General features: G+C 53.4%; 1 protein-coding gene across 2 annotated transcripts; it reads left to right on the top strand.

Moving 5' to 3' along the window:
- The first annotated feature begins 2,866 nt into the window (after window positions 1-2,866).
- FKBP8 (FKBP prolyl isomerase 8) lies at window positions 2,867-12,251 on the top strand. Of its 2 annotated transcripts, XM_079918731.1 has the most exons (9): window positions 2,867-2,962; window positions 4,348-4,667; window positions 7,016-7,185; window positions 7,343-7,431; window positions 7,726-7,946; window positions 8,517-8,689; window positions 10,587-10,664; window positions 11,165-11,296; window positions 11,722-12,251. In XM_079918731.1, exons 2-9 carry the CDS (start codon window positions 4,373-4,375, stop codon window positions 11,806-11,808), a joined length of 1,245 nt encoding a protein of 414 aa, XP_079774857.1. In that variant the 5' UTR covers window positions 2,867-2,962; window positions 4,348-4,372; the 3' UTR covers window positions 11,809-12,251. The 2 variants fall into 2 exon arrangements, with proteins under 2 accessions (XP_079774857.1, XP_079774856.1); XM_079918730.1 differs by lacking the exon at window positions 2,867-2,962 and having other exon boundaries at window positions 7,729-7,946.
- Window positions 12,252-19,007: the final 6,756 nt, after the last annotated feature.

The raw sequence follows: 19,007 nt of genomic DNA, 5'->3' as shown, positions 1-19,007 counted from the left end.
AAATTGTCTTCCACGAAACCAGTCCCTGGTGCCAAAAAGGTTCGGGACTGCTGCCTTACAACAGAGTTTGGCCCATTGTAAGCCCTTGGTAAACTGAGGGTAAACTCTATTATTACTCTCACACCCTCCTGCCTTCATTCATTGAAAAGTAAACGATGATCAGGAATCTTATACATTCTTATAGTTCAACCAACAGTTTTAAAAATTGTTCAGTAAACCCTCTAGCCATATGGGTTCAGTAAACCCTCTAGTCATATGGGTTTGGCCCATATTCTGAGAATCCAGAAAATACTCAGTCCCTGCCTAGCCTTGGAGGATGAAGGAGAGTCTGACACAGACAATCCCAGCCCTGAAGGGAACAATGTTGGGTTAGAGGGAGGAGAGACTCAAGGCTGGAGGAACCTACAGAGTGGGGTTTGAGGACTTCTGAAGGCCAGGAAGCAGGTACATCTGGATGGAGTTTTGAGGTAGGATTAGGAGTTTTGCAGGTGCTGACAATCATTCAGGACTGAGGGGATCACAGGAGCAAAGACAGGATGGTGGGAAAGCACATAGTGTGGATTTGATCTTTTAAGAATTGTGGAGCTCCATGAGCCAGACAGCAGCCAGTGCTGAGAAGAGCCTGGGTGGCGGCTGCTGGGAAAAGTAGAACTGTGGCTCTGTCTGCATGGCTTTGCCAAGCTGTAGCAGAAGAGGCCCAGACTGGAGAAACCAAGCTTTTCAACGGGTCTCTTGGGCTCTGTTGGAAGCCAGGGAACAATTACGAGGGTCCTGGAAGGGGAGGGGGCTGCACATTGAAGCCAAAAGGGACTTGGCTGGTCCAAAATGTTTTCCTTTTCTATTTTGTTTAAATTTTATTTATTTATTTTCTTGGCTGTGTTGGGTCTTTGCTGCTGTGCGTGGGCTTTCTCTAGTTGCGGCGAGCCAGGGCTACTCTTCGTTGCAGGGCGCGGGCTTCTGATTGCGGTGGTTTCTCTCGTTGCTGACCACGGGCTCTAGGCGTGCGGGCTTCAGTAGTTGTGGCACATGGGCTCAGTAGTTGTGGCTCACGGGCTGTAGAGCGCAGGCTCAGTAGTTGTGGTGCAGGGCTTAGTTGCTCCGTGGAATGTGGAATCTTCCCAGACCAGGGCTCGAACCCATGTTCCCTGCATTGGCAGTCGGATTCTTTTTTTTTTTTAATTTTATTGATTGATTGATTGATTTTTGGCTGTGTTGGGTCTTCATTGCTGTGCGTGGGCTTTCTCTAGTTGCAGTGAGCGGGGGCTACTCTTCGTTGTGGTGCATTGGCTTCTTATTGCTGTGCCTTCTCTTGTTGCGGAACATGGGCTCTAGGTGCACAGGCTTCAGTAGTTGCAGCACGCGGGGTCAGTAGTTGTGGCTCACGGGCTCTAGAGCGTAGGCTCAGTATTTGTGGCACACAGGCTTAGTTGCTCCGCAGCAGGTGTGATCTTCCCGGACCAGGGATCGAACCTGTGTTCCCTGCATTGGCAGGCAGATTCTTAACCACTGCGCCACCAGGGAAGTCCTCCCCCCCGCCCCCACCTCTTCTGACTGGGCAGCCTTCCTTCCTCCCCGCCTTCCTTCCTTCCTTCTTTCCACAATGATTTCCCTGAATACCTCCCCCTGTTTTGTGCCATGCAGTATGTAGGCCTCAGGACTAAAACAATAAGAAACAATGTACCCTTCTCAGATTTTGGGGGTCTTCCAGTCTACCGGGTGAGGCAAAAGTCAACTGACGGCACAGACACAAGTGAATCAGTTATGAAGTGGAGGTTCATTTTACCAAGACTGCAGCCAATCAGGACACCTGGCCTTGCCATGGGGAGGTCAGGGATGGCTTCCAGTAGGAGGTGACCTCAGAGCACCTATCTGACAAGTTACCGCCAAAAGCCAGTTACCTTCTCCAGTGTTAGCTACCTCCAAAAGCCAGTGTCCTGCTCATTTATTCATTAATTCATTCAATTATTCATTCATCTATTGAACTCCCATAGGGCCTTAAGCATCATTCAAGGAGGTGGTGAGGACAAAACAGACAAAATTCTTTCCAGGCTGGAGCAAGATGGGGGGAAGGGGGGAAGCAAAAGAATGAACAAGATCATTCTGGAAGGGGGTAACTGCTGGGAAGAAAATAAAATAGAGTGAAAAGGAGTAAGTGCCCCCTCTTTCAAAACATGAGCCATAAAAACCCTTCTAATCAATGCTGACACCTTCTCCTGGGGCCGTGGGCACCTTATCATGCTCTAGCAGAAGGTGCAGGGAGGAGGGACTCCTCCCAGTGGCCCTGCTCTCTCAGCAGTTAACCTAGCCATTATTGAGTTCCTCCAGTATGCACCAGGCCACCCTCCCGGGATTAGACAGACCAGGTGCAGGGGCGGTGTAGCGGGGCGGAGGTTTTGTGTGCTCTTGGGCACGTCGCTCCCCCTCGGGGCCTCGGGTCTACAGAAGTAACTAGCGGTTCAGAGTGGGTTATCCAGCAGTCTGGCTGCCCTGACCTGCAAGCCTGAGCTCCTTAAGGAAATACCATTTAGTGTTGTCCTCCCAACAGCCCGCAAGGTGAGAGTGCGCGCATAGAGGTGTTTATCCCCATTTCACAGATGAGCAGAATGAAGCTCAAACAGGGGTTGTATGTCTTGCCAAGATGCGCGGCACTGACCCGAGAACTGACTCGGATCTTCAGCCCCCCGCCCCCGCCTCCGCCTCCGCCCTCGCCTCCGTCCGGGGTTGGCGCGACGGCCTCTGCCCCTTTAAGAACGCCCCACGGATGCAAGCAGGAAGGGGGCGGTGCCTGTGCCTGAGACGGATGTGCTCGTGCACCAATGGACGCTGCAGTCACCGCGGCGGCGTCCAATGGGCGCGGTGAGGGCGGTGCTGGGTGCCAGAGCCTGGTTCCCGAGGCGCGGCGGCCGCGGCTGGGGGCGGGGAGGGGGGCGCAGGACCCCAGGCTGGGGTCCCGGAGCCGGAGGCACGTGTCCCGGGGCACCGGCGGGGTAGCGCTGGCCCAGAGCGCTGCCCGGACCTGGGCTAGTCCGGGGCCGGCGCGGCGGGGGCTGCGGCTGCTAGGCGGAGTGAAGGGCCGCGGGGGAGGCGAGCCGGGGGGCGCGGGGGTTCTGAGTGCCGGAGAGGGCGCGGCCTGGTGAGGGCAGCTGGGGGTGGGGGCCACGGAAGGTCAAGGGCAGCGGCTGGGGGCGCTGCCGGCGGAGACGTGCAGGGCCGGGGGCGCCCGAGGGTTGCGGGGGGTCGGGAGCCCCAGACTGGTGGCGTCAAACAGGCGTGGGGCGTTGGGAACTTGGGTGGGAGGTTGACGGTAGGCCAGGCCGGTGCAGGGGGCGTCTGGAGAGCGTAGGGTGTTATGGGATGGGGAGGGGGGGCGTCTGGGGATATCAAGGTGTTGAGGGGCGACGGGCCAGCTGTGGGGGAAGCTGGCCCGGGCTGGGGTCGGTGCTTGGGGTGGGGGGAGGGCTATTTATGCGAGCGCAGGAGATTGTGAGGGTGGGGGCTGGGAGGGTCTCAGAAAATGGGACCCGAGCCCGGAAGGAGCAGGCAGGTGAGGGTTAGGGAGGGGATGCTGTGGGTTAGAATGACGGCTCTACCACCGCCAGAGCTTGGGGCCTGGGGGAGGCGGACAGTTCTTGATGGTCCAAGGAAGAAGCCGTGGGGGTCTCGACCACTCCTCCTCAAAGGAGACTACTTTGAGAAGGTGGTAAGAAGGCCTGAGGAGAGGAGAAAAGGCTCCCAAGGAATGGCTTGGGTCAAGGTCCCTGGTGTTGGGGGCGGTGGTATTAGGTTCAGTGTATGGAAGGAAAGCCTTGGGGTTTCTGGGTGGCTCCCCTTAGGAGAAGGGACAGCTGGAGGTGGGGAGCTCTGGTAAAGATTCAGTTATTTTTCCCTTGGGCTCTAAAAAATAGTCTCCCCAAGATCTCAGGGGTTGTCCCCCTGAAAAAAATCCCAGCACCAGCTCTGGACATTTAAGCAGATAAAGCCCTAGGTTCAAATCCTGCCTCCTGTGGTTGGCTTGCTCTGTGACCTTGGGCAAATGGCTTTGCCACTCTGGGCCTCAATTTCCTTTTCTGCAGGGGGAATGTTCCCTACTTCCCCGGGGTGTTTATAAAGATTAAATAATGGTTAATAATAGCTAACACTGTTTGAACCTGATGCCAGGGCTTGATGAGTGGGTTGTTAAGTCCTTTGGACAAACCAGGGTTGTTACTCTACCCACCCTGTAGATGAGGAAACTAAGGCCTGGAGCCCCTGAGTCACACAGCAAGTGATCGGCGGTGTGGAGAATGGAGGCAGAGGAGATTTGAGGGGCTTGGTGGGATTCTTACCCCCATCCATTCTCCCCACCAGGGCCAATTCCCATCCCCCCAGCAGCATGGCATCCTGTGCTGAGCCCTCTGCTGCGGACCCTGAGCCCACTGCCCCGCCACCTGCTGGGGTCCCACCACTTGAGGACTTCGAAGTGCTGGACGGGGTGGAAGACGCAGAGGGCGAGGAGGAGGAGGAGGAGGAGGAGGAGGATCTGAGTGAGCTGCCGCCACTTGAGGATGTAGGGCAGCCCTCACAGGAGGAGGCCGAGCAGCCCGGGGCCCTGGCCCGAGAGTTCCTGGCTGCCATGGAGCCAGAGCCTGAGCCCGCCCCAGCCCTGGACGAGTGGCTGGACATCCTGGGTAAGGAGCAGGGGTGGCTCGGGTTGGCCGACAGGGCCTGGACAGCTCAGGTTCAGGAGTGACCTTGGCCTAGGCCCTCTCCCCCTGAGCCTCATTTCCCCATCTCTGTTGTGAAGGAGGTTGGAAGTAAAACATGTGGTAACCACGTTGATCGCCAGCCACAGGCAGTTGCTCGAGACACTTCACGTTTATGCCCTTTTCTTGCCTCCCCACCCCATGACTTGCTTTCGCAGAGCTGTTAACAGGGCTCAGAGAGGCTGAATCACTTGCCCAGAGCCGCACAGCCAGCACAGCAGGCACTGGCAGCTCCCAATCCCCACTTTTCTTGGCATTTGTCTGGCAAGTGCCTGTCCCCAGAACAATGTGTCCTGAGGTCAAATAGATCTGTGGAACATTCCATTTTGTTCATCCCTGTGTCTGGTTGATAGTATTCATTAGTGTGCTAATTGTTCAGAAAAGTCCTGCAAGAAAGAAACTAGGAGAACCCACACATGTGCCACCCCCATGTACCCCATCACAACAACTCTAGAAGATAAACACAGCGATACTAGTTCTGATATCTAATACACTAAATAATGCTAATGACCACACAAATAATAGTAAAACGTTATTACTGCCATCATTAGTGCTAATGATACAGTAGTATCAAATAATACTGGTACTGATAAAATCGAATTGGTACTGATTTCACCTCCACTACAGATATAAACCTTACTGCGCCTAAAAATAACACCAGGTGATATTTACTGAGCATTGGTTCTGTGCCAGGCCTGTGCATCATCTTATTTTATCCTCACAGCAACCCCACGATGTAAGTCCTACCATATCCCCGTTTTACAGATAGGGAAACAGGCTCAGAGAGGTGAAGGCACTTGTCCAAGGTTGCACAGCCTCCTTGGCTGTATTAAAGTTTGGGAAGCTCTTCTCTAATGATATTAAGAGCTGCCCTGCTCCCTGCCTGAGCATGAGGATGGCTCTGTTTGTTTATATTCGAGCCAGCTGCTTTCTGAAGTCAGAATTCAGGTTTCTAGACAAGGAAACTGAGGCCTTGAGAGGGGCTGTGATTCTACATCCCCGGGTTTACCTGGGTGAGAGGCAGTGCCTGGTTGAGGTCCTACCAGCATATCCACTATTAGTGCCCAGAAACCTCAAGACACAGGGGTCTCTTGGCATCCACTAGATCATTGGTTCTCAAACTGGATGCAGGGGCATGTATAAGTTGGGGAGCACTGCAGAAATTTGGAACACTCTAGAATATTCCATAGTATTAATAGATCTCTCTGCCCCTAACCTTTAGACTGGGGTCTACTCAGACTCATGGTAGTATTTTCCAGACCAGTGGAATATTATGGAATACAGGTACTTGTTGGAACATGGGTGACTGCAGGTGATGTCAGTCTGACGTGCCCCATAGGTGTAAGCCCTCTATTGCCCCAGCAGTTGTCATGGCATGACAGTGGGTGTCATCATTGCGGGGGCTCCTTGAGTGGATTCATGAGAGCACGGGGCCCCATGCCTGGTACTCAGTAGGTGTTGGCTGTGGCCATTTGGCCATTCCTAAGATCGTTTGGGGTATGGAGGGGAACATAGTGGTCTCTTCGGCCACTGGAGGGGGGCGTTGGGGGCTACTTTTGCTTATAGGTCCTTCAGTGATGTGGTGCTTTGGTCGGGACACAGTCCTGGCATCACAGGTGCTCTGCTAACCAAGCAAACTACTCACTAGGTGTCACCAGGATACCCCCTGATCACCCCATTTCATGGCTGGGTAAATCGAGGTCCACACGTCACAGGGCTGAGATTGGAACCGGAGGAGGGAGGAGAGGGTAGCTCCAGAGTCTCATTACTGGGTATCCCTGCTGCCCTGATTGTGGTAGGCAGGATGGCTTTTCTCAGCCCTTTGCCCTCACTGAACCTTGACTTTCTTTTTTTTTTCTTCTTTTGGCCACGCCGCCTGGCTTGCGGGATCTCAGTTACCTGACCACGGATTGAACCCGGGCCACAGTAGTGAAAGCCCGGACCCGGAATGCTAACCATTAGGCCACCGGGGAACTACCTTGGTTTTCTTAAGATAACAGACCAGCCAGCGTTCACTGAGCCCATCCTTGGAGCCAGTATCGTCAGTCCCCAAATCAATCCTTTCATGCCCAGTGTCCAAGCCGGGGACACTGAGGCCCAGAGGCATGGGGTCACCTGCCCAGTAGTGGCGGAGTGGCCACTGAAAACTCAGCTTGTGCCCTGGTGCTGTGCCACCCCCAGGATAGGCAGGGCTGGGGAGGGGGGAGTGCCCAGGGGGCAGCTGCCCATCTGAGCTGCTCAGTGACAGGCTGCTTGTCCCTGCTCCATGGCAGGGAATGGGCTGTTGAGGAAGAAGATGCTGGTTCCAGGCCCACCAGGCTCAAGCCGCCCGGCCAAGGGCCAGGTGGTCACCGTGCAGCTGCAGACTTCGTTGGAGAATGGCACACGGGTACAGGAGGAGCCGGAGCTGGTGTTCACTCTGGGTGACTGTGATGTCATCCAGGTGGGAACGGTGCAGGGCCTGGGCAGTTCTGGGTGGGGAGGGGCTGGGGTGAGATGCAGGGGAGGTGGTGGTGGTGGTGGTGGTGGCCGGGTGGGTGGGCACTGCTGTACTGCACCTGGACCCACTCAACTCATGCCACTCCCCTCCCCGACCCCAGGCCCTGGATCTCAGTGTCCCGCTCATGGACGTGGGAGAGACGGCTATGGTCACTGCTGATTCCAAGTACTGCTACGGCCCCCAGGGCAGGTGAGTACCTGCTGCCTGCAGGGGTCCCTGTGAGGGTGAGGAAGTGGGTGGGACCGGTTGCTCCCCCATCTCACCCTATCTAGGTGCACATTTTATAGAAAAGGAAACGGGCTCCGGGAGGGGAACACCCGCACCAAGTCACGGAGCTCAAGAGTAGCAAGAGTTAACTTCCCTTGTGTTTTACTGAGGAGGGGGTGACGGCCCTTTCCCGCCTGTTCCCACTGAACCTAGTGTGTCTGGGGTTCAGTCATGGTGGCCGCTGGGTCTGAGTGCTGTCCCCACCCCATCCCCCAGCAGGAGCCCATACATCCCCCCACACGCGGCCCTGTGCCTGGAGGTGACCCTGAAGACTGCCGTGGATGGGCCTGACCTGGAGATGCTCACGGGGCAGGAACGCGTGGCCCTGGCCAACCGGAAGCGGGAGTGTGGCAATGCTCACTACCAGCGGGCCGACTTCGTGCTGGCCGCCAACTCCTACGACCTCGCCATCAAGGCCATCACTTCTAGTGCCAAAGGTGACCGCCAGGTCGAATCCCAGCACCTCCTCTGCAAAGCCATCCCCACTAGTGCTAGAAACTTCAAGCCACAGAGGGCCCCAGATTCAAAATGTTCTAGAAAATTCTAGAATATAGATAGATGTTTATGCCTAGTCTTTAGATATTTCTAGACTTATATCCCAGGTCCGTGGACTGTTATGGAGTGCAGGTAGATGTTGGAACGTGGGTGACTGCAGATATTGTCAATCCATGATCAGGCCCTCGTTCACTTAGGCTCCATTTTTGTCGACTCCTTGGGAGTGCCCTGAGGACGGCACTGGTCTTGGCCCATGTTAGAGACGGGGAAACTGAGGCCAGAGAGGCCTGAGGTCCCCCAGGGAGTAGGTGGTAGAGGCCCCAGCACTGGCATCTTGAAAACCCCCCATTTCCTGTGACTGGGACGCTCAGAGACCCTTCCCCCCCAGTCTCCTCCAGTACCAGCTGCAGTGGGGTGGGCCTAGGCCTGGGTCACATAATCCCTCTGCAGATGGTTGTGGGTGGCTGGCGGTGTGGTAACAGTGGCTGTAGTTGAGTGCTGTCCCCCAACAGTGGACATGACATTCGAGGAGGAGGAGGAGCTCCTGCAGCTGAAGGTGAAGTGTCTGAACAACCTGGCAGCCTCACAGCTGAAGCTGGACCACTACCGTGCAGCGCTGCGCTCCTGCAGCCTTGTGCTCGAGCACCAGCCCGACAACATCAAGGCGCTCTTCCGCAAGGGCAAGGTGAGCTGCAGCTCACAGGCAGCAGGCGGGCAGGCTGGCTCCCTGACCTCAGAGCAGTGGCGCTGGTCCCAAACCCTAGATTTGAGATAGGCACAGGTATCAGTCAGCCAAGCTCTCTGGGGTATAAATGGGGAAACTGAGGCTCAGACAGGTGCAGGGGTGTGGCCTGGGTCACAGCAATTCATTGACTGAGGCCAGATTTTTTTTTTTTTTTTTTGTGGGCTGCACTACATGGCATGTGAGATCTTAGTTCCCCAACCAGGGATCAAACCCGTTCCCCCTGCATTGGAAGCGTGGAGTCTTAACCACTGGACCACTAGGGAAGTCCCCTGACTGAGGTCAGATTTGAACCCTGGGTCTTAGGTTCCCTCTACTCCCCAACACTGCCCTTTGGCCCATTGATAACTGTTCTTTGCATATAACCCTTTGTGACTCCCATCTCCCTCAGAGTAAAAGCCGGGTTCTTATTTCAGCCTTTAAGGCTCTGAGCTATCTGGTCTTCCTCCTGCCATCATCTTCCAGTGTACTCTTGCTTTTTTGCATGCTGCTCAGCTTCTCCACTACTTGTTGCCTGGGCCAGGTCTGCTCCTACCCCCGTGCCTTTGCACAGGCTGTGTTCTCTGCTTGAGATATTCATACCCCAAATACACCTATGGGTCCTTCTCTCACCTCCTTCAAGTCTTTGCTCTGATGTCACCTCCTCAGGAAGTCCTCCCTACAACACCCACCCTGACCCTCTGCCCTGCCTTCATGTTTCCTGTGTCACTGTCAGCATGGCCAGGTGTCATGCCTCTTGTCCATCTCCCTTACCAGAAGGTGGGGATTTTGTATGTCTCATTCACTGCTAAATCTCTAGCCCTTCAAACAGAGCCAGGCATACAGTAGGTGCTGAGTAAGTGCTGGTGGAATGTAGGAGTGAATTTGGCTTGAATGGATTTGACTTTAATTGCTTTTGTCCCCATCTCTGTTCATCTTCACCCTGTTGGGATAGGGGGTGCTTTCAGCATTTTTTAGCAGTAAACCAAGGAAACTGAGGTGCAAGCAAACGCAGGGTCACCTAGTGTGTTAATGAGAGGCCTGAGCAGGCCAGCCAGCATTTTTTAAGTGCTTTTTGTGTGTAGAGTTCTGCATAGAAACGGAGAGTAGAGAAAAGATGTTGTCCCTGTTTTTCAAGGGTTTAGAATCTTGTGGGGAGTGAGACTGTCTGCTCATGTAGCCTTATACATGTTTGGGTCTGCTGGTTGAAGGTGACGGAAAACTACTCAAATAGATTCAGCCAAAGGAATTAACGACTTGTGGAACTGCCAAGTCAGGGGTAATGGCTTCAGGCACAGCTGGATCCAGGTGTTTAGAAATGCTGTGCAGATGCTGTGTCTGTCTGCCGCGTTTCTCTCTCAGGCAGGCTCCTCTCTCAGGGTGACCAAGATGCTCCCTCCTGCTCTGCCAAAAGCTCCAGGCTTCCATCCCTTCCACTTAGCAACTGGCCTCTCAGTGGTACCAGCAGAGTTCAGGCTGGATCTCACTGGCTGGCTTGAGTCACATGCCTGGCTCTGAATCATTCGATGTGGCCAGAGCTTTGGCAGCATCCATTTGGCTTCTCGAGCCAGCCGAGGTGGTGAAGGAGGAGGAGAGACCAGCACCTGGGTCTCCTGCACAGGATGAGCCAGACACCCAGGAGAAGGAGCAGGTTAGGGGAGTGACACCAAGCCTGGTGGTCTGCTCATGTAGTCTAAGGGCTCAGGGGAGCAGTGTACGGGTGACTGGACCCCCGGGGCACTTGCTAGAGATACATTTGGGACTAGTCAGGTGGCCAGGAGCCTGGCAGGGCAGGGTCTCTTGAAGGAGAATGTGGCCCACCGTGGGTCCAGAATGATATACGCCCCACTTCCTCCCACAGGTGTTGGCCCAGCAAGGCGAGTACAGTGAGGCCATCCCCATCTTGAGAGCAGCCCTGAAGCTGGAACCTTCCAACAAGGTGAGCAGAATGGGGGCACCCTGAGATTTGCTGTGCCGGCCTGTCTGGGAAGTTTTTCCTGTGGCCTGCCCCTTAGCCTTCTTGCTGTGGCTCTCCCTATGGTGTTTCTACCTGGGAAGTGGCAGGGGGTAGGTAGCTGAAGGGCCCCAGCCCACCTGCTGAGGCCCTTATTGACCCTTGCATAGGCAGTCTGGACTCACCCCCAACAGGGGTCCCAGAGGCCAAGGGCACTAGCCAGCCTGGCCAATGCCAGTGTCTTCAGCTTTCTTCCCAGAACCTTCCTCTCTCCTGGCCACCCTTGCTCCACTCCATCTTCTGGCTTCCTAGGAGGATGGAGATAGCAGCCTTCACTTCGCCGATGCCCAGAGAATAGCTGACAGAATTCCCATGTCCCAGTGGTTCCAGCCCCGAAGGGCCCCAGGGCCCCAGAAAGGCAGACTGCTAGCAGTGATCGTTGGCTTCTGCTGCCACCTGCTCTCACAGACACCCCCCTCTCACAGACGATCCATGCAGAGCTCTCAAAGCTGGTGAAGAAGCACGCGGCCCAGCGGAGCACTGAGACCGCCCTGTACCGGAAGATGCTGGGCAACCCCAGCCGGCTGCCTGCCAAGTGTCCTGGCAAGGGTGCCTGGGTGAGCTGGGGCCGGCGGGCACAGGGAGGCTCCTAGAGTAGGGGCAGGGGCTATGGGCAGGGTACGCCATGCAGAGGGAGTTTCTTCATTTTGCAAACATCGATGTCTTCATGAACTGGGGTGTTGTGGACCATGCTGGGGACACAGAGAAGCCCAGTGCTGTGTGACCAGGACTAAAGCAGAAGATAGAACACAATCTGGAGGGCTCAGGGTGGGGCTCATCCAGAGGGGAAGGGGAGGTGTACCAGAGGAGGGGACATTTGGCTTGAGTTTTGATGCATGAGTAGGAGTTTTCCAAGAGGCAGGCAAGGCATTGTCAGGCAGTGGTTTCCTGGGAGGCCTTTTTGGGGCCTGTTGCTAGCTGAAGTGCAAGACATCCGTCTTGACCACTGTCTAGCCTCCTCTTCCCTCTCCTTTATCCACAGTCCATCCCATGGAAGTGGCTGTTTGGGGCAACTGCTGTCGCCCTGGGGGGCGTGGCACTCTCTGTGGTCATCGCTGCCAGGAACTGACCACCCAGGTGGCCGCCATCCCCTCCACTCACCGTGGACCCCACCCTGTGCTCCCTAACTCCCCCAGGCTCCCTGTCCACTGCCCTAACTGGCCTAGCCCCCTCCTCTGGGGCGGGGGCAGTGAGGTTTGGGGGTCGTGTGGCCCAGCGAGCAGGAGGGACTGAGCCCTATAGGAGGAAAGTGAGGCAGGGCCCGGGCCCCACGTCCAGCCCGGAGCAAGGGGGCCCTCATTCCTCCAGACCCAATTCCCACCCCTGACCCCACCCCTTGGGTTAGGTCCCAACAGGGTCCAGCCTCAGTTTCTCCTTCCCAACAGGCCTGGGGGCAGCCCTTCCCCCACCCATTCCCTGTCCAAGCGCCAACTCCTCCTGCCCCGCCTGCTGCCCTCTGTCCAGGTACCCCACCCCCCACCCCCCAACACACAGTGAAATAAAGCCTCCCACCCCGCACCCTGCTGGCTCTGGAGCCTTCTTCCACCATCCCTTGGGGCTGAGCCAGAGACAGCCTGTGCCTTGTCCAGGGTCACACAGGACCGTGGATATGGCCAAGCCAGGACTAGAGTGGGGGTTGTCTGCTCTCAGATCACAGCAGACCATCTTTACCAATGGGGACACTGAGACCTGGAATAGCGGGGCATTATGCTCAGGGTCCCTGGTCAGACTCTGTGGGGGTTCACAGCTAGCTATGCTCCTTACCCCACCTCTCTTGACTCTGTTGCCTCTTCTGAAATTGGGGACCTTGATGGGACCTAACTGGGGACTCTGCTGAGCCCTCAGTGACCACAGGGGTCTGGCTGTGCAGCAAGAGGACAGCCCCATGTCTGGGCAGCAACATAGCCAGTGCAAAGGCCTTGGAGCAGCATGGAACCTCGTCTGTTCAAAGTTGATAAAGGTGGGTGGTCAGCAGAGCTGGACCCTGCAGGGCCTTGGGGGCTATGGGGAGGGGTTGGGAGCTCCATCCCATCTCCTTTTCCCTACAACCCAGGGCTGTTGGAGCTTCTTTCCAAAATGTTGCCCACCGTCACAACCAGGACAGCCAGAGCCAGTGTTTGGGCCTTTATTAACCTGAGTTCCTCTCACTGCTGCTGTCTCTGAGATAGACTACACAAGTGTTCGGCCTGCCCCCATCCCTTACAGTCCAGGAGTAGAAGCAACTGGCCACAGCCACCCAGCAGAAGGTGGCCATCAGGCCTGGAAACTAGATCTTTGCCCTGCCTGCTCCAGGCCGTTGCTGGGCCACCTGGATTACTCTCAGGGCATAAATTGGGGTGGCTTGGACCTGCTTCTCCTCTCCACCATTCAGCCCCCTTAGGTTTCTACCTTGTCCTCAGACAGGAAGGGGGCTCCATGGAAGGTGCTGGGGCGGGGACCATGGGTTGGCCAGGCTCGGGAGACCTGCATCTCAGGCAGGATACCCCCTCTTTCCTCAGTCTCCTTGACTTCAGGCTGGGAAGCTGGCCTGAAGGTTGGCCAGGGGGACTGTGGGCCGGCTGGGGTGACTTCCTGGCCCGGGTGTGAGAGTCACCACTGCTGACATTCCTGAGCACTGATTGTGTGCTGGCAATGGGGTTAGTCCACTGTTTACCCACAGCAGCCTTGTTCTGTGCCCATTTTTCATGTATTCTGGGGACAAGTCCTTTGTCGTATAGGTATATTGTGAATGTAGTTCCCACTCTGTGGCTCACTTTTCATTTTCTTAATGATGTCTTTCAAAGAGCAGACATTTAAAATTTGATGCAGTCCAATTTGTCAGTTTTTTTTCTTCCATTCCATGTGCTTTTTGTCAATATTTGCTGAGCCCAGCTTGTAGAGATTTTCTAGGTTTTCTTTTAAAAGTCCTATGGCTTTAGCTTTTGCATTGAGATCTATGAGCCACTTTGAGTTAATTTTTGTATGTGGTGTGAGGTTGGGGTTGAGGTTCATTTTTTTCTTCTTTTAAAATATTAATTAATTAATTTGGCTGTGCTGGGTCTTAATTGCAGCACATGAGATCTTCGTTGCCGCATGTGGGACCTTTAGTTGCAGCACACAAACTCTTAGTTGCGGCATGTGGGATCTAGTTCCGTGACCAGGGATCGAACCTGGGCCCCCTGCATTGGGAGCGCAGAGCCGTAGCCACTGGAGCACCGGGGAAGTCCCCATTTTTTTCCATGTAGCCATCCAGTTGTTGCAGAAACATCTGAAGACTTACTTTTCCCTAGTGAGTTACTGTGGCAGCTTTGTCAAAAGCAACTGACCACACATGTGTGTCCTTTCTGGACTCTGCTCTATGGTGAGGGTCTCTGTGTCCCCTTGGCAGGTTCCACACTGTCCTGAAGACTGTAGCTTTTTAGTAATGATGGAGTCAGGCTGGGTGTGCCCTCCACCTTTGCCCCTTTTCTCCATGGTTGCTTTGGTTGTGTCCCATTATTAGCTGAGCAGATTGAGGCCCAGAGAGGAGACATCTCCTGCCCAGGGTCCCACTACCTGGAAGCAACAGGCAGGATTTGGCCCAGGTCGGCCTGCCTCCAGAGCACATGCTCCACCCACCAGCTGGTTCTGCATCTTACTGCAAGTTAAGGCCAGGAGATGAGAAAGGCCTTGAATGCCATGGCCAGATGTGTGACTTTAATGTGTTCACCCCCTTGGTCATTCCATCCTCAGTAGTCTGAACAGGGTTGGGGTGGGGAGCCAGGGCATCCAGGACGAGGGGCATCGAAGTTGCCCTAAAGGCACAAGGAGGCCTTTGGTGGGTGGCAAACGGTGCTTGCTCCTGGTTCAGGCATAGCATGTGCAAACGTGTGCTGGCTGGCTGGTGCGTGGTATGTTCAGAGGACAACTAGGATGGATTTTTCTTTCACATCAAAACATATACCAGTGCCTTCTGTGTACCCTGTCTTCGGCGATGACTCAGCCTGAACTTGCCCTCGAGGGGCGCGACTCTCAGTGGGCTGTGAGTTGGAAGTGAACATGGTAGAATGAGCTTTGCGTGTGAGAGCTCATGTCTCCTGAGCACTTCAGTGGGATGACCTTTGCATACTTCCATCTCATGTCATCCTTAAAGGACAACTTCCTGGTGGGGAGTGTTGGCTGGGGTCACCCAGTGTGGAATCATCAGTGTCTCTGAATGCTTGTGCTCTATTTCTCCTCCTGGTGGAACTCACCTTTACTCCTCATCATGCAGATGGAGCTGGTTCCCCACCAGCCTTCAGGGGTGGATCTGCAACCCAGGCCTGACCAATCAGAGCATACTAGCCCCCTGGCCACAGTGATTGGCTCCTGGGTGGTCACGTGACACACAGTGACCTATTAAAGCCTTCTGTGGTACTTCTGCTGGAGCCATGAGGGCACCTGGAGCCCCACCTGCTTTAGAGTGCTAAAGAAATAACTCATCAGGCCTGGGTTGTCCAAACTATGCACATTTAAAGGACCGGCCCTTGACTGGCACCTGGGAGGTCACCTCTAGACTCTTGGAATGTCCTGACTGGTATAAGTGTTTACCTGAGGTTGTGGGCCACACCAGATAGTCCATGCTAACAATATGATTTAGGGTGGGGGCTTTTGGCCACATGATATCAGTTCAACCTCTGGACGGGCTGGAGACTGAGTTTCATCGCGTGGGTGGTCAGCCATATCTTCATGACTGACCCCTCCTCCCCAACAAAAACCCTGGACAAGGCTCGGGTGAGCTTCCCTGGATGGCGGTATTCCATGTGTGTTGTCACATGGAATTGCTGTCATTGCTGGGAAAATTCAGTGCTGTCTGCAGCCAGAAGCTTGTGCCTGGTTTCTCTTGGTTTCTGCCTTGTGCACCCTTTTCCTTTGCTGATCCTTATCCTTTCGCTGTGATCAACCATAGTCACGAGTGTAACAGCTTTTCTGGGTTCTCCTAGTGAATTATCAAACCTGAGGGCGGTCTTGGGGATCCCTGACAACAGATGTCTTTACCCCCATCCCGAGAAGAGCTGTGAGCGCCCCCCTACCCATTGCACAAATGAGTCCTGAGGCCCCAAAAGGTAGACTTGCTGGCTCTGAGGTGCCCAGCTAAGGGAGCACCGGAGCAGGCTGCTTGCAGGCCACCCTACCATGCAAAGGGGCCAGCTCCAAACTGAGTGTTCTCATGGATCATCACGTTCCCTTTGCTGCAAAACTGTTTGCTTCAAAATCCCAAAGGTCCATTTGCTCTGACCTAGCATCTCAAGTTTCAGGAAGTTCTGGGACAGATGTGCAGAGATGTGTCTCTAAGGGCTGTGCGTTGCAGAAGTTTTAAGGCGTTTCTAAGATTTCTCATCCTGTGTCATCCCAGGTCTGGGAATGTGGTAGACCTCACTCCCATGATTGTGTTGTTATTGGGCACAGTTTACCTTAAGATAACCTGGGTGGGCCTGACCCTGCTGGTTGTAGAAGAGGAAGTCAGAGGGATTCAACATGAGGGAGGTCTCTATTGCTGAGATGGAGGGGGCCACGTGGCCAGCGCCTGAGAGTGGCCCCCAGCTGACAGCAAGGAAGTGGGGACCTCAGTCCTACAACCACCAAAAAATGAGTTCTGCCAACAACCTGAAGGAGTTTGAACACAGATCCTTCTCCAGATGAGCCTCTGGATGAGGACACAGTCAAGTCAATACCTTGATTACAGCCTCATGAGACCCTGAGCAGAGAACCAGTTAAAACATACTAGACTTATGACTCACAGAAACTGTGAGATAATAAATGTTCCTTATATTAAGTCACTAAGTTTGAGATACTTTGTTACACAGCAATAGGCAGCAATAGCAAACTAATACATATATTAGCGATAGCCAACTAATGAATAGTGGGTGTTCATCCCAGTGTAGTTTAAAAACCCACAAACTGCAAAGAACATAAATGTCTAACGGAAAGGTTATGTACATAAACTCTTGTAAACCCATTAATAATAATAACAATTTCCATGACGATGCCATTTGCCTTTGGTCTAGGGCCAGGCTCTTGGGTAAATGCTGTTATTATCCCTATTTTATGGATGAGCAAAATGAGGAACAGAGAGGGTGAGACACATCCAAGGCTACAAGGGGTGAGGGTCAGGCTAGGGTCACTGTTCCCATCACAGAGCTAGACCTTTTTCAATGGGCTTGTTACGTGGAATATATGTTGAGAGGCTACTCAAGGTGATCAACTGGCTTCCAATTTCTTGAGTGACCTAGTTCTTAAAGGCTTTTGGAGAGCATGCCAATGCCTGATGATTTCCTCCATTATCATTTCAGGGGTCCTGTTGGGAGCCACTGGGGCATTCAGTGTAAAGTGGAGAAAAATCAATACTTGTTACCAAGCACTACAGCCCATTGTTGCAGTGTTCCTAAGTCTTTTAACTTCTCTAAGTGCTCAGTTTCCTCATCTGGCAGATGGGACCAAGTCACTGTATCCACCCCGAAAGGCAGTTGTGGGTGCCAGACACTGAGCACAGAGCCTCGTGTGTTTTAAACACTCTACGTGGGGTGACTGTTACTAGTACTGTTGTCTGTTTCTCAGATGAATCCACTTACACTCAGAGAGGGGAAATGCCTTTCCCAATGTCACACAGCAAGCTGGTCAGCACTTAGAGCTGGCTCCTCCCATGTTCTACTCCATTCAGCAGTCTGGCTGTCTCTCCCCTCCTCATCCTCTTAACTCCAGACTGCCTGCTCCACAGCTACCCTTCTTGCCTTTCTGTGGCCCTTCTAGGGGCAGTGCAGCCCTGGCCTGCTCCAGTATTTTCCTGGCCCAGCCTCCGGATACGCAGTTGGGCACAGCAGTGGGTAAATAGGTCAGCGTGTCTGAGCAAGTGCTGGCATGTTGGTGGTAGGATGATCTGATCCTAGATGAAGGGTGGAGGATCCCAGAGCTTTGGCCCTGAGCTCAGACAGGCTGGAGTTGGAATCTCTGCAGCAGTATGTAAGACCTTCCAGAGTCTCCGAGCCTTGCTCTCCCCATCCCTGAAATGGGCTGATAGCTGTGTTGTGAGGATTAAATGAGATCATTTATTAATTCAACACATATTTCCTGAGCACCCACTCTGTGCTAGGCCCTGTGCTGGGGTTGTTCAATGAGGAAATACAGAAAGGGACCCAGGTACCAGAGGCAGGATGAAGGGTAATCAGGAGGGCTCTGGATCAGAAAGATCCAAGTTCAAAGTTCCAAGCAGCCCATTCACTGGTAGGGTGAATATCGTCACATGTTGCCTAACCCTTTTGAGCCTCAGTTTCTCCATTTGTAAATGGAGATATTAATGACAGGTATGGAAAAAGGTTTCACAGAATCTAGCATTGCCTTTAGGGTCAGCAGTTCATGATCGGGGTAAAGAGATGGTAGTGCCAGCCTGGCACTGGTGGGCAGAACTAATGAGACCACCTGGGTAGAGACATACACCTTCACCTTCCTGTCTTGCCTCAAAATATTCATTCTATGACCACCGTAAATTAGATTCAAGCGAGAAGGAAAACAACTCAGGAACTTTTTGCAGGTCAGAAGACCCAGGAGCCCAGGAGGAGCTCTCCTGGGCAAGCCAGAGCTGGTCTTCAGCTTCAGTTTCCCCACATGTAAAACAAGAAATTGACAAAATGGCGCAGTTCCTGTGAAAAACAGCTTGGCAGTTTCTCAGAAGGTTAAACATAGAATTTCCATATGACTTAGCAATTTCATTCCCAGGTATAGACCCAAGAGAAGGGAAAACATCTGTCCACACAAAACCATGTACATAAATGTTCACAGCAGCACTATTCGTAATAGTGAAAAAGTGGAAACAACCCACATGTCCATCAATGGATGAATGGATAAACAAAATGTGGTTTATCCACACAATGGAATATTATTCAGTCATAAAAAGGGATGAAGCATTGATACAGGTAACAGCATGGACTAACCTTGAAGCCATCATGCTGAGTGAAAGAAGCCAGTCACAGAAGGTCACATATTATATGATTCCATTAATACGAAATGTCTAGAAAAAGCAAATTCATAGATAAAGTAGCTTAGTGGTTGCTAGGGGCTGGGGAGGGGGGATGAGGAATAACCTGCTTAGTGGGTATAGGGTTTCCTTTAGGGGTGATGAAAATGTTCTGGAACTAGATGGTGGTAGTGACTGCACAGCACTGTGAATGTACTAAATGCCACAGTATTGTACACTTTAAATGGGTTAATTTTATATGTGAAATTTTTTTTTTAATAGGAAAACTGGACAACCACCATCTCTCAGGGCCCGTGGGG

Source organism: Stenella coeruleoalba (genome assembly GCF_951394435.1).
Source record: "Stenella coeruleoalba genome assembly, chromosome: 3".
In the NCBI taxonomy this organism is placed as follows: domain Eukaryota; kingdom Metazoa; phylum Chordata; class Mammalia; order Artiodactyla; family Delphinidae; genus Stenella; species Stenella coeruleoalba.
Note: the sequence above shows the minus strand (reverse complement) of the source record. Positions and strands in the feature narration are given on the sequence as shown.

Bases quoted from the DNA above. Each gene is read 5' to 3' on its own strand.
- FKBP8 (XM_079918731.1), top strand. From the start codon at position 4,373: ATGGCATCCTGTGCTGAGCCCTCTGCTGCGGACCCTGAGCCCACTGCC. The intron at 7,186-7,342 runs GTGGGAACGGTG...CCCCGACCCCAG, and splicing joins GTGACTGTGATGTCATCCAG to GCCCTGGATCTCAGTGTCCC. The intron at 7,432-7,725 runs GTGAGTACCTGC...CCCATCCCCCAG, and splicing joins TGCTACGGCCCCCAGGGCAG to CAGGAGCCCATACATCCCCC.